Genomic DNA, 19840 nt, shown 5'->3' on the forward strand with positions numbered 1-19840 from the left:
CTCCCCACAGAAAACACAATTTTACTCCAAACCTCAGAAAAGGTTAGTAAAATGCTCCTATTTCAAATCTTGTGTTTAGGCTCGATTTTAGTAGTTGTGGTACACTGTACTCTTGGTTATACAATAGAGCAAGCACAATGATGTATATTGTTTAAATCAATAAACCAACCTTTAAACTAGTCTAAATTAAAACTTAAGAGGATCATGGACTGCACTCTGTTAGTGTCAACTTCACTCATGTTTATTGAGCAGAGTATTAAAGTGTCTGAAGCATTTCGTAAACAATTCCATAAAATTAGCGTACACAACCATTCCAGTGACTCTAAAATTACAAATTCCATCACACGCCATCACCAAAGAAATTATCAAAAATATTTTCTCAGCCAAGTAAATAAAATGCTACATGATGCACCATCATAATCTTGTACCTCAGCGTGCATCAGAATTAAAAAAAAACATTTAAAAACATTCTGCTCTAACCCATAACTAATGGTCAATCGTTTCACCTCCAAATGCTTTAAATACAGTTGAAGTGTTTTAAACATACTACAGACAACCCATCTATTTTAGTATACAATGGTGTAGCTTGCAAAAGGTTTGAACCTGCAAAAACGCCCCATTTTTTAAAACTCAGTAAAAATATTGGGACATTTAAATCTTTGAGATCTGTAGAAAACGTATAATCAATGCAGCTGGTCATTGTTACATGTACAATTTCATTCAGAAACCCCGTCCCCCCCCCACCCCGTCCCCATTTTTTTTCTCACCTCCATAGTAAAGTAATTTGACCTAGGGACACAAATCACATTTATGAAGGACCATGACAAAATGACAATTAGAATCACAAAAAAAGGAAACGTTGAAACTAAAGCAACTACCACATTAAACTGCATAGTATCTGAAATTTCAACAGATTAAAATGGCAATACAAATATTGGCAATGATATACCTGAAAAACACTGATTTAATTCATTGTTGCATTGGTCTTAGGAGGGATACCGTAAATCTTTCCATTCACTAGCCAAAACTTTACCATTTCAAATCACATGGATGAACTTTCATCAGGATGTGTACTGTAACAGTTTAAGAAATTACCAATTGGGCTGCAGCTGGGTTCGCCGCCACCCTTAACGCGTAGTGCATGTGCAGTGCAGACAACCGTCACCAAATTCTCCACTAAGGACCAAAGACAGACAAAATGTGCACCGCCAGTAAAGGCTTACATCAGATAAACACTAAAACTAGATGGACACTATTGCTTTAAGGTTCTGCACCACCCCAAAATGAAAATAAAAAGGTTGTAAAAAAATAAAAACCACATTGCATTAGTCATGTATTTAAAAATGGTGCAAGTAGTCGGATGGGAAAACTATTTGCTACTCCTGCGTGGTCTCCTCTTTCTGCAGATTTGCATCTTCATTCGTTTGAGAGTTAACATCAGGTGAAGTAAGCTCAGCCTGGTTGTGTGGCCCATCCCCTTGAGCAGCATATTCCTCGTCAAGATCTGCTTTGGTGTCTGCTCCATTGAGATGAGAAAAAGACATTGCTTTGTCTGGAAGCAGCTTGGAGGGCAGGTCTGGGGCAGATGTTGCATGATCTGAAAAACCTACAAGTGACAAATATGCAAAACTTCAATACACAATGCAAAAGGTTTAATTCCAAAGTTTCCATTAGATCTATATCTAGATTATCACAAGTAGTGCTATGTTTAAACATTACGTGCACAAGCAAGTTTGAAGCAAGAGGTGTAGTAATTTGACCTAGAGTGTGGCCAAATTGTTTTAAAAGTAAATATGACAAACTGAGAAAACCTGAAATCCTACTTAACCCAGATACAACAATTCTGGATCAATGCTTATGGCAAAGTAATGATCACACTGAGCTGTGGCACTCCAATAGGTTACATGTTACAGTTCTGCTAGATGAAATTTGTCCGGTATGCCTCCAATAGGGAGTCTCAAATACCTCATGAATCACTAGAGACCAATTGGCAGGCAAACTGACCATGAGCATCACCAATTTCTAGAATAAGTCTACATGTATCCATGTTGATTGGTTCAATTGGTCTTACAAGCTCGCAAATGGAATTAGCCAATCTAAAAATGTAAACACAAGGCTTAGAGACCATACATCCCCCCTTGGGGCACATGTAGTACCACTATTTTCAATGTGAAGCTATGGGGTAATTATCTTTGATAAACTGGTTAATGAGTTAAGATCGTTTTATTTAATGTGGTTCATATTGGTTATACATGTTTGACAACCTTTAACCACCTTTGTCCATAGGGTTAAAAAAAAAAAAAAAAAAACGAAACAAGGCCATTACTAGGTCTTCCTTTACTCTTCCAGTTTTTTTTGTGATCACCATTAAAAATTTGACCAGGGCCAAGGTCATCGACGTCTTCTCTGCTGACAGCAGAATTTTCCACCAGTCCTCTCTGGTTCTCTGGCCAAATGTAGTGATCACCTCCGACATTAACCTTTGCTGTTCCAGGACTTGATAATCCATCAGATCTTTTGTAGATTCTTGTGACTCTTCAACTTGGCACAATCTACATGTCAACGTACTGCTGTCTGATCTACCCCAATTTCTTGTCTGTTTAGTTTGAAATAAGTTCAGATGGAATCGAAAGAACGGATCGCTGAAATACCAGTTTGGAAAAAGTTGCTGGTACCTAGGTAGGGTGTTTAGTTTCAGACTTTCCTCCAGTGGTTTCCCATAGATTTTGCATTTGTCTTTCAGCTTGGGTCTGGATCCAATCCTGGTTAAGCAATTTCTTCTTGGTTTCATCTGGGTTGTCAGTGAGAGATTGTGGCAATTCCTCTATACTGGTTAAGAGCGTTTTACATTTTCCCTCCCATTTTAACACAGGCTCCTTTTGATCAATTAGAGCTTTTTTCAAGCATAAGAAACCTCCTTTCACCTCCTCTTGAATACATTTTCTGAAAAATGCCAGCGTTTTCGATTCAACTATTGCCCTTAGCGAGGTGAGTGCAAGTTCCAACCTCACTGCCTGTATTGGGGTACTTCTAGGAATGTTCAATGCCCTTTTTCAGAAGGCGCCTTCTATTTTTGCCCAATTCCCCGGATTGAAATCCAGGGAGCCCTCAGCTCCGTAGGTTAGAATTGCTGACACTTGAGCAGTAAAATCTGATCAATGGAATCGTTGAGTAGCCACCGTATTTTTTAGGATCTTCCCTTGGCCTACAAGACTCTCATATCTCGGTACTTCAGTGGAAGTAGTATTTAGGCCTACTCCCAAATAAGTAAGTGAGGCGACCACCGGAATCTTTGTTCGTTTGAGGTTCCATGCGTAGGTTTTTTTTTGCCTTCCTTGTTGACATCCGATTGGAAGAATGAATCATTTTTTTTGGGTCGATAGTTATCCCATTTTTTGCGAGGTATAACTGTAAGACGGCCAATTGTCTCTGCAACCCAACCAGAGTTTGGCCCATGAGAACAACATCATCCGCATAGAATAGTCTCCCTACTTCCATATTGGCTATTTTTGGGGTAAGGCAGGTAATTCGTTAAATGCAGAATCAATATCAGAAGAGTTTAAAGAGGTCCGGGGCCAAGGGGCACCCCTGCTTCAGACCCTGGTTTGTGGCAACTGCTTTAGTTAAGAGCCTTGCCACGTTCAATCTTACTTTTATCGATGTCTCACTGTGCAGATCTTTGATTGGGGCCAACAGAGAGAGTGAGCATTTCCACTGGTGTAATTTGGACCATATAGTAGCGGGCGACTCACTAGATCAAATACTTGCGTTCGATCTATAATGAAATGTAGACTTTGTCTCTTGTTTTCAGTACGGGCTGTTAACAAGTTTATTAAGAAGATGTTAATGCTCGTACCCATACCTCCTTTCGAAGCCAGACTGCCAGATGTCTATGTCCTGAAGCCAAGGCCCATTTCCTTAGAGACTTCAGTATTAAAGAAGCAAAGATTTTCCCCCCGGGACGTCTAGCAGGGCTATCGGGCGATAGTTACAGGATCTGCCCTTGACCCCTTCCTGTAGATTGGAATGATGATCGACTCCTTCCAAGATTTGATTGTGTATGTGAACAAAATAGATGCCCATTGATCTACAATCTTGTTTTCGGATGACATTACTTCGGCCGTCAGGCCCTGGAACTCTTGAATTTGATTTAAGAATAATTTCCGCAATTGCATCAGGATCAGTTTCGATCATATCCCACATCAGACTTAAGGCTATCCGAATCGATCTAATAAAAAGTTCCCAAATATTTTGCCCAGATTGCTGCTGGAATTGGATTTAGAATTGCCGCTTCCTGTGAGATATCCTGCTGGTTTATCACTCTCCAGTGTTTTTTGGTGCTGCGCAAGGTTAACATTCTCTCCGCATCATTCCTCAAAATTACTTCATGGCGACTTAGCCAATTGTGGTAATGGTGACAGATCTTTTTCCGTAGGATATCTGCAGCCAATGAACTATCCTTTTTAAGTAAGGCAATCTTTTTTCTCATGCTTTTTTTCTCTTTTATGGCCCTTACGTCGTAGGCATGCCGATGGGGAGTCAGGTCTTTAATGCATCGCCCAGGTTTAACCTCGAACAAATTAAATAACCCCAAATAATTTATCGGTCTTAGTTCTCCGTCCAACTGGGCAGTTAGTGTCGGGATTTTATTTTTGTGGGGCGATTTGGCTTCTGTTCCTGTTCCTCCCCCTGGTTACTTCCACATCCATGTGATATGAAGTCCCTTGGTTTCGGTGGACAGGGATCAGCTCTGCCGACAGTAGGCTATGGTCGCTCTCCTCTATATACTCCACTGAGGACCCATTTGTCATATCCACCATCTCTCCTGAGATGCATATATAGTCGAGCACCTGGCCCCCGCTCCTACCCTTCCTTGTAATCTTTGCCGGGATGTTTCCATTCATCACTGCCACATCTAATGATTCAATGATTTCGTTCCACATGATCCTTTTTTTACCGCGGGATTGGCGGATGTAAAATTGGGGCTCCAAGCTTGTCCACACATACCGAGTTCAGATCTCCACAGATCACGTACCAAGGTTCATTCCATTTCAACCTGCATTTCTCAATCCAGTTAGCCACTTGAGTTGGAAAGTTCATACTTGCCGGATTCCAGTACAAGTTGAACAGAATCAGAATTTTCCCCTCTTTTCGATTTTGACAATCAATTTTCCCCCATCACTATTTTTTTTTACTCATACTCATTAAAAACTAAGACATAGGACGACCTTTCTCTCCTTTGGTCGCTGGACTGAAATGCAACGAATGTCCTATTAGTGGCAGTGCTCTTAACCAGTTTTGCTGCAAAAAGAAAATATATATCATATTCTTTGACTTTATTGCCGCCTTTGGTCAGCAGATGTTTAAATCCCCTTGTGTTCCAACTTGCGACTGTAAGGGGTTTCAGATCTATACTTTGTTGAATCTATGGCTTTTTAATTTCATCTGCGACCATGTTCAGCCGTTTCCAATTTTCTTCAGATCCATATGCTCTCCCTCTCTCTTCTTGAGGTCGTTCTATCACGATCATTTCTCCTACTTTAAGGGCTGCGTCTATGACTGTGCCTGGAGTCCCTCTTGTCCTCTCTCCGCGGAGTTTGCGGTTTTTCATCTCTCCGTCGGATCATAGATCTTTGGGGACGATACCTTTCCAAGGACCTCCCTCGTTTCTTTCCCTCCTTTGCTGATCTCTGGGGTCTCCAATCATCTTTTTGTTGCAAATGGGGCAATTTCAATGGTCTCAATATAATTTTTTGTTCCGTCAGCGGTCTAGCGGTCTCAGCAGAAGTTCACGTTTCAAAAGCTGTGTTATGAGGGGAGTCCTAGGATAGATGATCACCCTGTCCATTCGCTCGTCGTCCACAAACTCCACTATTGCCAGGTCATCGGATGTCAGAGGTCTTAGCGAAGGGACATGAAGTAATCTTAAGATGTTAGCTCTATTAAGGATTAACCCATCTGTTTCCTGGGTCATCCTTTCTAAAAGGAGCCAGTCTTGATAGCCCCTCATTCTACTTGCCTCTGGTGGTCCGCAGTTTTTCCTTGGCTCGCAGTCAAGAGTTCAATCTCCCCCCTCTTCTTGATAAGGGATGCAGTGGTTTTAATGGCAAGATTCTGTAGTGTCTAACGTCTGCAATCTGGTTATTAACACTGCTATCCTGTACGGGGACAGGTTCGCTCGACTTTGCCATGGCCGGGCTAAGAGTTTCTAGAGGATTCTTTGCCTTTTTTAGTTCTGATGGGATTGCTACTTTATCCTTCTTCGTTATAGCAGCTTGCTGGGTTTTGCCTAGCCACCATTGATATTTTGGTTTTTCTATTTGTAGACCTAGATTCTTTGCGGCCCTCAAACCCCTCTGATAGGATTTTATTAATTTGGTCTGGTGATTTGTCCTCAGTACTTTCCTCTTCCCTCCGACTTGTCATCTGTGGCATAATCTGAAATTGAATAAGTTGACATGTCCATCAGATCTATTTCTGGGCTTCCGTCTCACTCTATAATTTCAAGCCTTTTTTCCTTCACTAACTTGCGCCCCATCTTGATGTTGATTTGGAACATGGGTTCCCGGGTACAGAGATTTTATGGACTTCTCTGGGATGAGTAGTTTTACTGGTAGGAACTGATATGTTCCTAATACAATTGTCGACTACCCTCTCTGCTTAGCTGGAATTTTCCGTTTTGTTGATTTCTGGGTTGCCTGTGATTTCCTGTTTTCCCCTTGGGGCGGGGGCCCTTTAGTCCTTGGGGCATATTTAAATTGCCCCCCCATCTTTCAGAGAAATTGTCTGTTGAGTACCTTGGCCTTTCATAAAGAATGGGCACACTTGTTTCAACGAGTTGTGTAATGGAACTGGGATTTTTTTCCTGTTCCAACTGCTTCTCTCCCACTACAATAACCTGAGGCTTTCTGGGATTTTTTTTCCAGGATCATGTTTCTAGTCATCTCGGGGGTTGGATCATTCGATTCCAATCTATCCTCCTCTCTTGATGGTGTTGGAGTGGAAAGGTTGAGGCGACGGGTTTCCTTTTCCCCTACTGCCGCTATCACAGGGGGGACCGGTTTCTTTTTCTTCAAATGGGTCTTTAGTTCCCAGATTTTTTCTTTGATGGTCTTGATTTCCAGAGGATCAAAACCTTGACATCCGACGCATTTCCTTCTCCTTGATTAAGGGGTCTAGAATTGTGTGGAGTAACCCTGTAACATTTGCCATGCTTGAGTCCATATCTTTTTTTCTAGCTGTTCTAAAGGCTTCCACGAATATCATTTTGGATGTCAACATGGCTAGCATTGTCGTTTGGTCCTTCAATTGATCACCTACTTGTTCATACACCTTCATGAAGGGGGCCATGATGGCGGTCAGTGTCCTTATTGTTGAAAGTTCATTATCTCTACTTTTTCATGATTTTCATTCTCATTCTCGCTGGTCAAGTCTCGAGTTGTTGGACTTGCTGCCTCGACCCCCACTTTGTGATGTTAGCAATGTGTTTAGCGCCAATTTTTCGATGAGGCTACACTCCTCGAGGCCCCCCCTTACTCACAAACGATTGCTATACATCTAGCCAACAGTGGTTGGTTTTTTGGGGGGGGTCAGGTGGGATTGTTCTGGTCTGAAGTGCCTACATCCCCCAAGTCTTGCCTTGGGGTATGTTGCTCGATTGAGGAGTTCTTGGGGTGAGTCATGGTTGAAGTTTCTCTCTGCAGCGTAGATGCAGATTCCAGCAAAGGCCGATCTGGAATCTCAATTCCCAAGTTACCTCTAAATCATACCACACCTTGTCTGGTAAAGACCGTCTCTGGGTGAAAGAAGTCGTTCCTGGTGATTAAATCGAACTTGGACAGGCCTCTCGGTTCCCATATGTTTCTATCGGGGGTTGGTAAGGCAAGGCTGCGCGTTTCCCGAGAGGCATAGGTCGTATTTTGGTCTTACCAGCGTTCATGGACCAGTGTTTTAATGGCCAAGGGCTTTCTCCCGCTCCCGTGAGGGCAAGTTGGCCACGAAAGTCATTTGACAGAACCCCCGTGTTAGCCGGGGGGTAACACGCTCAAACTTCCCAACCCCTGGGACTGTCTGGTTATCCCCATGGGTGTGCAAATCAGTAAGGCTTAATGCCAACTTCTGATGGCATACCTTACAGTTAGTACCTCCCCTCCCCCCCTCCTCGCAGTCTGATGGGGCCATGCGTTCCTCCAATTCAGTCGGTGGCTCTTCATGCAGGTTATTTGGTTTTGGCGTGGTCGGAGCTAATAGGGGCTTTTCTGTTATCCTCACCCTATCTTCAGGTCCCTCGATAATAGTCTCACAGTTTGCAGGTTTCAGTTTAACCATTTCTGTTGTTACGGTCTCAACAGGGACCTGCTCCGACGCCAACTCACTCAGACACCGTGGGATCCACCATGTGGGAAGCTGTACCTGCTAAAGTGACTACATTCACAGTGTTCACCAGGCATGGTGGAAACTTATTCTGTTCACTCACCGCTACTACCACCTCCATGACATCGTCGTTTATGGCCTTTTCGCCGGTAGGTCAGTATCCAAGCCAAGTGGTTTCCTGCTCCCGAAACTTCCGATCAGTTTCTCCAGATCAGATCTCAATGTGGTTCAATTGGTTGAATCTCCAAGTTTACTGGTGGAATTATATGGAATGCTGCAAGCCGCGCTGATCCTGCAGCGTCCGTTTGGCGGGCCCCTCTCCACCGAGCCCCTCAAGCCGAACACTCCACCACGCGCTGCTTGTGGCAAGTGTGTTGTGCCTTTGGCTCCTCCTTCTGGCGCCAGCAAAAGTCAATGGACAGTGTCAGACTCTGCAACTGGAAAAACGTTGTGGCAAACACTCGGCCAAATACTAAAAAATAAATTAAAAAAATCTATTTTTTCTGAAATGGGACATTTCGAGGGACGTGTGCTTCGGTGGTCAATGCTTGCTCTGAAATGGAAACATTACCGTCGTAAACAAACCCAGGGCTGCTACAGATAATCATTGCATCAACTTTGAAATCAAGGGAGCTACCTCTGTCCCCTTTAAAACAAGACCAACTATTCGGATTTAGCATTTTTGTACTATGGGCTCAAGTGAAGAGTCCCTTTGCAGTAGTGGAGGGTTAACCAGCAAACAGCATGAGTAAGTCCAACAAACAACCTGGAGGAGCATCCCCCGCACCCACAAAAAAAAAAAAACTTCCAACGCAGCAATCTACAAAAAGAAAAAAAATAAATAAGCACAAACATTCACTAGGAAAGTGTTTCAACCCCCATCTTGAAAATCTCAGGTTGGCTCTTAGGGAGACTAGCATTTTATTTTTGCAAAGGCACAAACTTCACACAAACTGAACCAAGTAAACAAACTAAACGCAGATCGCTGCAATAAGATCACCTCACGATCAACTTAACAAATATCAACTTGTGGCTTAGTCTAAACACTAAAGGATTCTGGAAAATGACAAAAAAAATGACTGTATACATTGGAGACTTAATCCCTCATTAGTACCATTTCCATAGAAATTTAAATGCTCGTCAGTTTTTAAAGTAATCAAATTTGGACAGGAACTGATTCCAAGATGGCCGCCTGAGGGAGAGCACTGCTCTCCCGACCCCCACAAGCAGGATAGCTGCCAGCGTGACTCCCTCCACGGGGCATGGATGCAGAAATCTATAAAATGGAGGAGAAAGAGCTCGACTAGCAATCCGTAAATAAAAGTAACGCAGGTGGTGAGCGGCAAATGAGTGCAGGGCGAGGGATGGCGGGCAGTGACCGGAGCCGCAGCTGCATCAGTGCAAAGTCCTTGGAAGTGGAGAGCAGCAAGTACCGCAAGGGAACGCAGAAGGGACTCCCCAGCAAAGGTCAGAATTTAGGTGCCGACTCCTAGGGAGAAGAGCTGTGGTGCGCTTGGACCTGGTCCACGAGATGCTCCGACCTGGTCCTTCTGCGGAGGAGCATTGTGGAGCCCCGCTGAGAAGACAAAGGAGGGAGAGTCGGGGACCCACTCCGGAGGTGAGCCCTAGCGAGAGATTGCCGGCAACAGGGAGTGGAGCGGTGAGGGGAAGCCTAGCTGTGTCGGAGAGGGGAGGAGGAGTGGTCCCACCAAGCCGAAGCCCAGCTGAGAGAGAAGCAGGAGGCCCCAGGAGACGGACGAGGAGCAGGGCCAGGACAAAGAAGTGGCAGAGGTGGGAGGAGGTGGCTGGGCTGTAGTAAGAGATGAGACAGGCCCCTGCCCCCCACAGCAGCCCTGCTGTACACGAGGGACTCGAAGGCACATACCGAGGCCCAGGGAGGAGAGCACCTGCAACTAGGCAATTCCCCCCTGATCCCCCCTAAGGAGGGGGGAGAAAATAGCAACAGGCCTGGTGCCCAGGGGACAAGTGCCCACACTGAAGGACCAAGGGGGTTGGGTGAAGGAGGCACACCAGAGGATCTAAGGGGAAGAGCAAAGGGAAGGAAGCCCTTTCTCCATCCCACTGAAACAGACCCCCCCCCTCATAGCACCACCCACCAGCTCGCGCTCTACTCGTCCTCACCATATTGGACCAAGTTATCACCAGGCAGACCATGCCGCCCATTTTAAGTCTACTCCAAGCTCCTATACTGAGGCTCCCTTACTAGCACCCACTCTGACCTCATGTGCGGTATTAGCATACCCGACCCATCCAGTAACATTAAGTTCCCTTGACTCCTCACAGATCAGGCTACTCAGCCTACCTGGCACCCGGACCTGGGAGAACCAGATACCAACTCCAATTAGAGTCTACCTCCTTACTCATATCTGGTAAGCTTCAACCACCCCTTTCTCGACACCTCATTGCCAAATAACCAAGCATGGCCTCCACCTGGCACTAACCGTCTTTCTCTCCCATTCTCTCTCCCTTGGTACTCGTCACTTTTCATCTGAACTAACGGTTCATTCTGTCTGTCAATACGCATTAATCTAAACATGAATGCCTTGCTGTATGTAATTTTAACCACCACCGCTCACCGTCACCACTTAAAATTACAACCAATGTACTACTGTTTGTATATTGTGACTATGGTTACATTAACTTGATACAAAACCTGGAAACAATACGTTATACTTGCCGAACAATTATCCGTGATTGATATGTCGCACCAATTTCTCAAATAATGTCACTGCGCCTTGCACCTCACCTTTCCACTCACTTCACAAATCACAGCCTTGAAAAGACAGGTCGAAACACGCGTCAGCTGTTTGCACTCACCAATGTTGACCAACTGGCAATAATTGCCACACTGATGATTTTTGGTTATGGTATACCAATATAAATAAAAAACCACATGCACCAATAATTCTAAGACTGGACCAGGACTTAAAACAGAAGGCAAAACTGCCAGATTTTGGACAATCAAATCCAGCCAGCGCCCACAATCATCCAAAGGTTTGTCATCCCAACAAATTTACTCAGAAGATATTTCCAGGACTTTGGGGATAAAATCACAAGCACGGTGGAGACACAGCTGGGATTAGGGAGAACTGGGCCTCAGCGCTCCACGATTTAAAAGGTTATTCAACAAACTTGAAAAAAGGACAGATACGAACAAGACAGCATTGCAGCAGATGATGCAAGAAAAATGTGGGACCTAGTTGAAAAGCTGGCAGCAGCCACCCACAGCGTGGAGCTGCAGACCGAGGACCTGGAAATCAGGTCAAGAAGGTTGAACATGTGGATAAAAAGGCCCGTCAGAAGAGGTACAAGATCAAGATCTCAAGGTGGTGATCCGGCAAATATTTGTGGACTTACTAAAGTTGGAAGATGCTGGGCTAATACTGGACAGGGTTCACAGGGTGTGGCTGCTGAGGAAAGAACTAGGGGCGAGGCCCAGAAATGCCCTGGCCGCCCTCCATGAATACAGCAGAAGGAGGAAATTCTCTGAGCAGCTTGGAAAACGAAACAATAACAGAGCCGACATGCAGCTCTTCCAAGACCTATCCCACATAACACTACTCAAGAGGAGGAGAATGGGCCTGGTAGTGAGATTACTCAACGAAAAGGGCATTAGGTACTGCTGGACCTTTCCTTTCGGCATGGTGTTCGAGTGGGAAGGCAAACACTGCATCACATCCTGCAACAAAGGAGAGGGCATCCTAGGAATAGAGACAGAGGAGGAAGAAGCAGGCAGCAACGAGCTAGGAACGAGGGGCCTGGCTACAAAGAAGCCGTGGTAATGGACAAAGGTGAAAAGAAAAAGCAGTAAGTGGGGCCTGGCACCGACATAGGAAGACCAGGAGGGCTCCAGAATCAAATGGATCAGAACAACCCGGGGACAGCAAACGCTACTGAGAAACGGTTGGGAGTAGGTGAAGGTGGGTATTGGGAATCCAAATCTGGGCTTGGGTGAGACCACAGTTTGTAAGTCTGGGGGACGGAAAGGGCTCAATACCTGAGATGGCACATGGGGAGGGGCTAGAGGCCGATTGAGCCCACCCAATGGTGGATGAGGGGAACGAAAGGGGTGGAGGGGATCCATCCGGGCCATAGAGGTGTGTAAAAGCGGACTTCAAAAAGACATTGGGAATGGCAAGGGCTAGCAATATGACCATCATGTTGCTAAATATTAGAGGGCTTATTTCCCCCCATAGGAAAAAGATTAGAGAATCTTTTGCAGAGGGAAAAAACAGACCTCCTGACACTACAGGAAACATACAAGCAAAGGATGTGCAGAAGATTAGACCAATCAAATGAGGCAAAGAAGAAAGGTGGGGTAATGCTGGCTATAAGATCTTCCCTCGGTCTCACAGCAACAGAATGGGAGAAAGATACATCCGGCAGATATCTGGCAGTAAGACAACAATTAGGCGGTGAGGGGTACACTATAGCCACTATATACACACCGAATACGGGGCAAGACAAATGTATTCAACAGAAATTAAGACAAGCTGGAGGGCTTTGCCAAAGGGCAGGTTATCATAACAGGAGACTTCAATATGGCCTGGGAGCCAGTGGTTGATAGGAGCACAGGTAGAGCGGGGACTCCGGGTAGACCCTTCCAAAGTATTACAAAGGTAAAATTGATGCTTGGAGGGAAAGGGCTACACATTCTTCTCCCACGTTCATAGATCCTCTTCATGGATTAACTACATGTGGATCTCCAGAAGCCTATTAGGCAGGGTATCAGACATTGAGGTAGGGGCTATAGCGTTATCAGATCATGCACTAATCATGCTCACAATAAAGAGGGGCCAACTCACAGGGGCTCTGGAAGTGGAAATTCCCTTCATATAGGAGGACCTAATCAGGGAAGAGATAAAAGTCTATTGAATAATTCTTTCAAATAAACAAGCTGGGAGACACGAGGCAAATTTTGAGATGGGATGCATTCAAGGCCACAATTAGAGGAAAGATCATAGCAGCTAAAACCAGGGGGGGGAACGGGGAAAGGAGATCGCTGGAGAGAGACCTAGAATGCAAACTAAAACAAGCGATGTCTAAGATGGAGGTTGGGGCCAGTGGGGAAACTCAGAATATAGGGCCATAAGGGGTCAATTGGAGGTATTCCAAACGAGGGAAGCAGAATGTGCATCGTTACACCTTAAAGAAAAATACTACATAAAAGCCACCAAGGCTGATGGAATGCTTGCCCAGCTACTTAGGAAGGAAGAAAAAGACAGGACCATAATAAGGATTAAACTAGGTAAAGGGGTGGAGAGTAGCGAGCAAGCAGAGATAAAAATGTACAGACTTACTCACAGCTCTACAAGTCAGATGACCCCTAGACCAGACAACTAGAATATTTGTAAATATTACATCTCCCAACTTTAGCAAACCGAAAAAGGTTAGAACAGGACATAACGATAGAGGAAGTCCGCAGGGCAATTAACTCGCTGCTCAATAAAGCACCAGGGCCGGACGGATATACATCCAATTATTTCTACAAATATTTCAGGGAAGAACTGGCTCCCCATCTAGTTCTGCTAATTAACACATTTGGGGCAGGAGGTATCAGCCAAGGTAGTCCTTCTCCCGAAACCAGGCAAAGACCCAGCAAGCTGCAAATCCTGTAGACCGATAGGGCTAATAAATATTGATGCAAAAAAAAAAAAAAGGTACACAAAGATGCAACAAGGATAGAAGCCCACCTTCTGAAAAACTAATTGTCTTCCACGTATAAATCCCGAATGATCCTCGTCAGACCAGGGTTAACACTAGAAGAGTAGTTCACCTAGTAGAATAAAGGTGCTGGCGCTTTTTCTTGCCCTAGACACGGAGAAAGCATTTGATATGGTGGAATGGCAGTTCATGTTCACCACTATGGGGGAAAAATGGGATTTGGGAATAGAATGATAGGCCAACTACTCCAACCCAAGCCTCAGGTTGCTGATAAACTGTCAGCTTTTGGAGCAGGCCAAACTAACAAGAGGCACGAAACAGGGCTGCCCCTCTCCCTTCTGGTGTACGCAATACACCTGGAACCACTCCTAGCTACAATACAGGCCTCTGCAGGCATTCCATTCAGAAAGCACCCCATTAAAGTTTCTGCTTTTGCAGATATAATATTGATAACCAGAATGGACCCGGAGAAGTCCATTATGGCCCTAGAAAGGGAGCTGGGCAAGGTTAGCGAAATAGCTGGGTTAAAAATCAACAGCCACAAGCCAGAGGCCCTGACAAAAAGGGGCTAAAATAACTAGGGATTAACATCACAAAAGACATTGAGTCATTATATGCAAATAACTATCCTTCCTTACTAGCTGATATAGAGCAATCACTGCCAGACTGGGGCCAAAGGGGTTTGGTAGATGGGAAACGGGAGGGTATCTAAACACAAGGGACATGTTTGAGGGAGGGGAGATTCACTCAATGTAAAGGGTATTTCTCCCTGGGCAAGGGGGAAAGATTTCAGTATGTGCAACTGAGACATTTACTAACAAAGTGAAGGAAACAAACATTGTGGGCATCCTTTATGAAATTCATAAAACAAAATGAGGAAGCAGGGAATTTTTTTTTTTTTTTTTAATTTGTTTTTGGTTTTAAAAGAAAAACCTTTACAAAAGAATAGTGCATTTCCTTAGATAAAATTACAAAAGGTTCTCGGAAACCAGGGAATAACTAGAATAACTGAGAGGCCAAAGAATGTCAACCAGGAAGCTCAGTAGGCTGTGTCATCTTTTGATACTTTGTTAGAATAGTAAGTTTCTCTGAAACTTTTACTATCGCTGCAGTGAGCATGATTTCCTGGCCGGAGATCAGTCTGTTCCAGAATGCATCTTGAGTTAGACTCTCTTCTCTGCTGACAAATCTCCTCAGTAAAGACACTCTTATGGCCCATGTGCCTTCGCACTCCAGCAGTAGATGTTTCAAGGTTTGGAGGTTCGAAGTTTTACAGATTTCGCAGAATTTTATTGCCTTCTCTCCCTGGTTTCTTTGAGCCAATATTTCTCCTGTGTAGGCTAAGTTCAGACGCAGTCTGAGAAAGCTGTTTCTTATCTCACGATCTGGGAATTTTTCCAGGTAACGTGGAATGGTTCCAAGTTTCCTGTCTGCTATCAAGAAGGAGTTCAGTGTTTTTAGGTTTCTGACTCTTGTGATTGTGTCGATCCAGTCAGCCATTTTTAGTTTTTTTTTTTTACTTTCAAGGGGTTTTGTAGAAGGATTTCTGTTGGTAAATCAAGCTTATGCAGAATCTGTCCAATCTTTTCTTCTAGGCTCGATAGCTGGTTTGATTTTGCTTTCTTTAGATGTTGGTTTATATCGAAAAAAAGAGTGGCCTTACTGGCTGTGATTATATTACGGTAGAGTGAGAGGAGTTTCCACTCTGCATGGCAGCTCAATGAGGTCAAGCCTAGTTCGAACCTCAGACTGACTGACGATGTGCACATTGGTAGCGAAATGGATGATTTCCAAATAAGGCCCTCAATTTTGTTCCAATCATAGTTCCACAGCAAAGGTTTTACCTCCAATCCATAGAGGAGGACAGTAACTGCTTTGCCTACGTAGAATTTCTTGAGTGGTGACAATGAAAATTTACAAAATTTTCCGTTTAAGTTTTTCATTTGCGCAATGATTTTCGAGGTCTTATTGAGAATTGATGAGTTCACCTTATTTACAGTTGGATGGGCTAAGACTTCATATCCCAGGTATATGAGCTCATCTACTCGGGGAATTTCCTCGTTGTCCAACACCCAGATCCTTGATACCTTTTTTCTTGGGTGTTTGAAAATCATGACCTTAGATTTTAGTGGGTTGATTATTAGGCCATTTAACTTGGCATATTCATTGAGTTTGGATAAAAGATGTTGCAGTCCTAATGCTGATCCATCCAAAAGAACAAGATCATCCGCATAGGCCAGCCAGTGTAGTCTTCTGCTGTTAATCCTGGGACAGATAAGCGACGCCGAGGCCAGAAAGTCTCCAATGTCTGATAGAAAAAGATTGAAAAGCATTGGTGCACCCAAGCATCCTTGTCGTACCCCTTTAAGGACCTGGATTGCTTCTGAAAGGTTGCCGGCGTCATCCAGCCTCACTCTGATCGTAGTATTTTTATGTAGTTCGACGAGCATAGCCAGCAGGGGGGCTGGAATTCCCCAGTTGTTCAGTTTCTGCCAGAGGAGTGATCTGTCCACCAGGTCAAATGCCTTGGACAGATCTACCCATGCCCCATACAGCGGTGAGCCTTCTTTCTCATTTGAGCTTTCGCTCAACAGGTTCAGTGTAAGGCCATTAAGGCTGGTAGAAAGACCCTTCCTGAAACCGGTTTGGTGCGGGGGGAGAATCTCATTTGAGTCCACCCATAGAGAAAGTTCCCTCATTAATATTCTCATGAATATTTTACTGTCTATATCCAAAAGGGCTATGGGTCGATAGCATGTTGGACTTAGCCTATCACCCCCTTTGAAGAATGGAATAATCACTGCATTCTTCTACGATGGTGGAAAAGTTTTTTCCCTCAAGATTCCTTGAAAGAGATGGAATAGCAGTTTTGACCAGAGTTTTGGCTGGTTTTTTAACACCTGATATGTGAGGCCGTTCGGACCTGCGGCTTTCGAGGTAGAGGATGATGTTATAAGTTCTTCAATATCCTCTTCGGTAAAATCCAGAGACCAGGTGATGTTGCTGATGCTAATGTCTCTTGAGCCTGTTGCTTCGAAGTTCTTGGCCAGATGGTCTACCCACTTGTGTTCCGACACTAAGTTACAGAGAACTATTTTGGCCAGTTTCAAGTTGATTTAGAACTGCCCAAAAGTTTCTGCAGTTATTTGTACTAAGAAGCGAAAGCATTCTCTCCCCATCCTCTTGAATTTTTAAATGTTTGTGATTCTTGGACCAGTTTCTATAAATTTGTTTGGTTTTTTTAAGTTTTTGAATACAGCCTAGAGGATCTTCTGCTCTGGTCTGTCTTATACTTCGCAGTGTTTGTCGCAGAATTCTTTTTCTTTTGAAAGTTTCCTCGTCGAAGTGATGGAGATGTGTCTGTTTCCCCACTATTTGTACTTCACTTGGTCGGCAAGTGGATCATATAAACTTTCCGAATCTTTCTGGATGGCACTTTTCGGCCACTATTGAGGGATGAATTATTGCTAGCTGATCATTCAAATTTTCCCCCCCCATGTTTGTACTTGACTACTTTCAGTTTCCCTTTAGAGCCCTCCAAGTCCTGTCTGATGCGTGGGTTTGCAGAACACTGAATTTCAGGAAAGTAGAGTTCCATCCTCGCGTGATCACTTCCCCCTTCCCAATCTAAGGTGAGATGTGGGTGCAGGGTAAGTGATGGTGAGGCGAAGATGTAGTCTATTATTGATTGCAACCTTCCCTGCCGCCATGTTGGTCCGGGGTTGTCCGTACTGCTATCGTCTTCAGATATCATGTCGAGATCCCATGATTGGAAGAAGTCCCACCATTGTTTACCTTTCTGTGTGGTACTGTGTTTAGGTAAGCTGTTTTTTCTATTTCCTACACTAATGAGATCTGTTTTCAGGTCCCCTGCTACAACAATCTGTGCTCCTATGTGATTCATCTTGACCATGGAGAAGAGTTCATTTAGAGTTTCTATGAAGTCTCGGAGTTTGGAAATGGCTGGGTTCCAATAGATGTTTACCAAAATGAGATTGGCCCGGCAGTCACTCTGTCTTATCTCTGCTTTACAGGCCTGAATGCCCACTGGGTTATTGCAGAGCGTAACCACATTTTTAATGGCGGAATTTTTGGTTGCTATTATCATTCCTCCTGCTGGTCTTCCTTTGGCTTTTTGAGAGGCCATGAGGTTTTGCACTGTGAAGCCCTCTATCTCGATGGAGTTAGCTAACCATGTCTCCTGGAATAATAAGATGTCATTGCGCTCTAAGAGGTCGTTTTTGAGTTGCTTTTTCTTCAAAAAGCTTGGGCCTCTGGTGTTCCAGGAGACTAATCTAAGGCCTCTCCGACTAAAGACTGTTCTGTTCCTCGCCCAGTTTCTGGAGGATTTGCGAGATGATTTCTGGGAGTTTAGTTATCAGATCGTCTTTTAATCTGAGACCACTTGTTACGTTGCTTTGGAGCCCTCTAGTAGTTCCGGCAATACCCACAGCAGTGGGTGCGGATTCCTCTACGGTCTGATTATGCCACCGGTAATTTCCAGATATTCCTTCTTCCTCTGATTCATAAACCCAGAGCCCTTCTTTAGCCAGATCGTCTTTATTATTGATAAGCGCCTGTTGTGCCTTTCTTGAGGTAAGAGCTATCTCCACAAAGAATTTATCCTCCCTAAATGGGAAGGCTAAATATTCAATGTCCTCTGAATCGAAAAGAAAGAGATTGTAATTCTTTTGAATTTCTGACAATAGGACAGATCTACATAGTGATGTCTTTGTACTCTGATTCTCTAGTCTAAGCCACAATCTTGGGATTGTAAAGTTTGATGCCGCTACTTCCTCTTTTCCTACAATAGGGGTTTGTTGTTTTTGTTCGTTTTTCTCTTTCTCCATATTGAGGACACATTTCCAGGTTTTTAAATTTCCCGGACCCGTTCCAGCAGACAACTTCATTGAATGAGAGGCTTGGTGATGTCACATCTTTGATGGCTGACACGGGAGGTGTATTTTTTTCTTGTAATGCAGGAGCCTTTTTACCTGACGGTTTTAGAAAAATGGGGGCCATTTTTATAAATGCTTGCTTGGACTCCCCGCTAAGTTCCTTTCTTGGTTCTTTATGTAAATTTTGTTTTAGAAATATTGGAGCAATCGATGTTTGTAGAGACCGGTGTGCTTTTTTGATTGTCGGAAGCTGCAGGTAATGGAAATATAAAATCCGTTTGCATACCAAAGTTTGATGTTTGAACCTTGATTTTACTAGGACTCTCTGCCCGTTGAGCACGTCTTTTTGCCCTGGGTTCTCTCAGGAGCACACTTGCTTACGAGGGCATCATGTACTTTTGATGTTTGTGAAAAGTTGGTAACTGGAGATGCAATAGCGATGGAATCAGCTGTCTTTTCAGCTGTGGGAGTAGTAAGATTTTTCAGGGATGTGTTTGTCCCTGCTTTCTTTTTTGCCTTGTTTTTCTGGTTTTTGGGTTTCTTCATTGTTCCACCTGAAGTTTGAGAAGAGGTAGCCTCTCTTTGTTTGCCCCTTTTGTTCCTTTTGTGACATTTTCTCCTTCTCAGTATCTGTGGTGCCTCGATATTCTGATTTAAACTGTCGGTTTTCTTTTCTTCCTCCTCTTGGGTTTTTTGAGGGCTGTTGTTGATAACTTCTATATAGTCAATATCAACATTTGCCAGCCTTCGAAATTCTTCCAAGATTGAGTCTGAGAGTGATGTGTCATCGAAGAGATCTTTTGGCCCTTCTTCGTTTAGAGTCTTGTTCTGGATTTGCAGTTTTTGAATTTCCGAGGGTATTGTCTTTATGAGTTCATGAGTGG

At 44.0% G+C, this 19840-nt stretch overlaps 1 protein-coding gene across 2 annotated transcripts in view; it reads right to left on the minus strand.

The window, feature by feature from the left end:
* Window positions 1–219: 219 nt before the first annotated feature.
* GORASP1 (golgi reassembly stacking protein 1) overlaps window positions 220–19840 on the minus strand; it is a 234819-nt gene continuing 215198 nt past the window's right edge. For both annotated transcript variants that reach the window (XM_069647745.1, XM_069647744.1), the window contains one exon: window positions 220–1606. In XM_069647745.1, the coding sequence (XP_069503846.1) occupies window positions 1377–1606 (230 nt within the window). In that variant the 3' untranslated portion in view covers window positions 220–1376. The remainder of the gene's footprint in view (window positions 1607–19840) is intronic.

This window comes from Ambystoma mexicanum, chromosome 2q (genome assembly GCF_040938575.1).
Source record: "Ambystoma mexicanum isolate Mex_15411 chromosome 2q, UKY_AmexF1_1, whole genome shotgun sequence".
Taxonomy (NCBI): Eukaryota; Metazoa; Chordata; class Amphibia; order Caudata; family Ambystomatidae; genus Ambystoma; species Ambystoma mexicanum.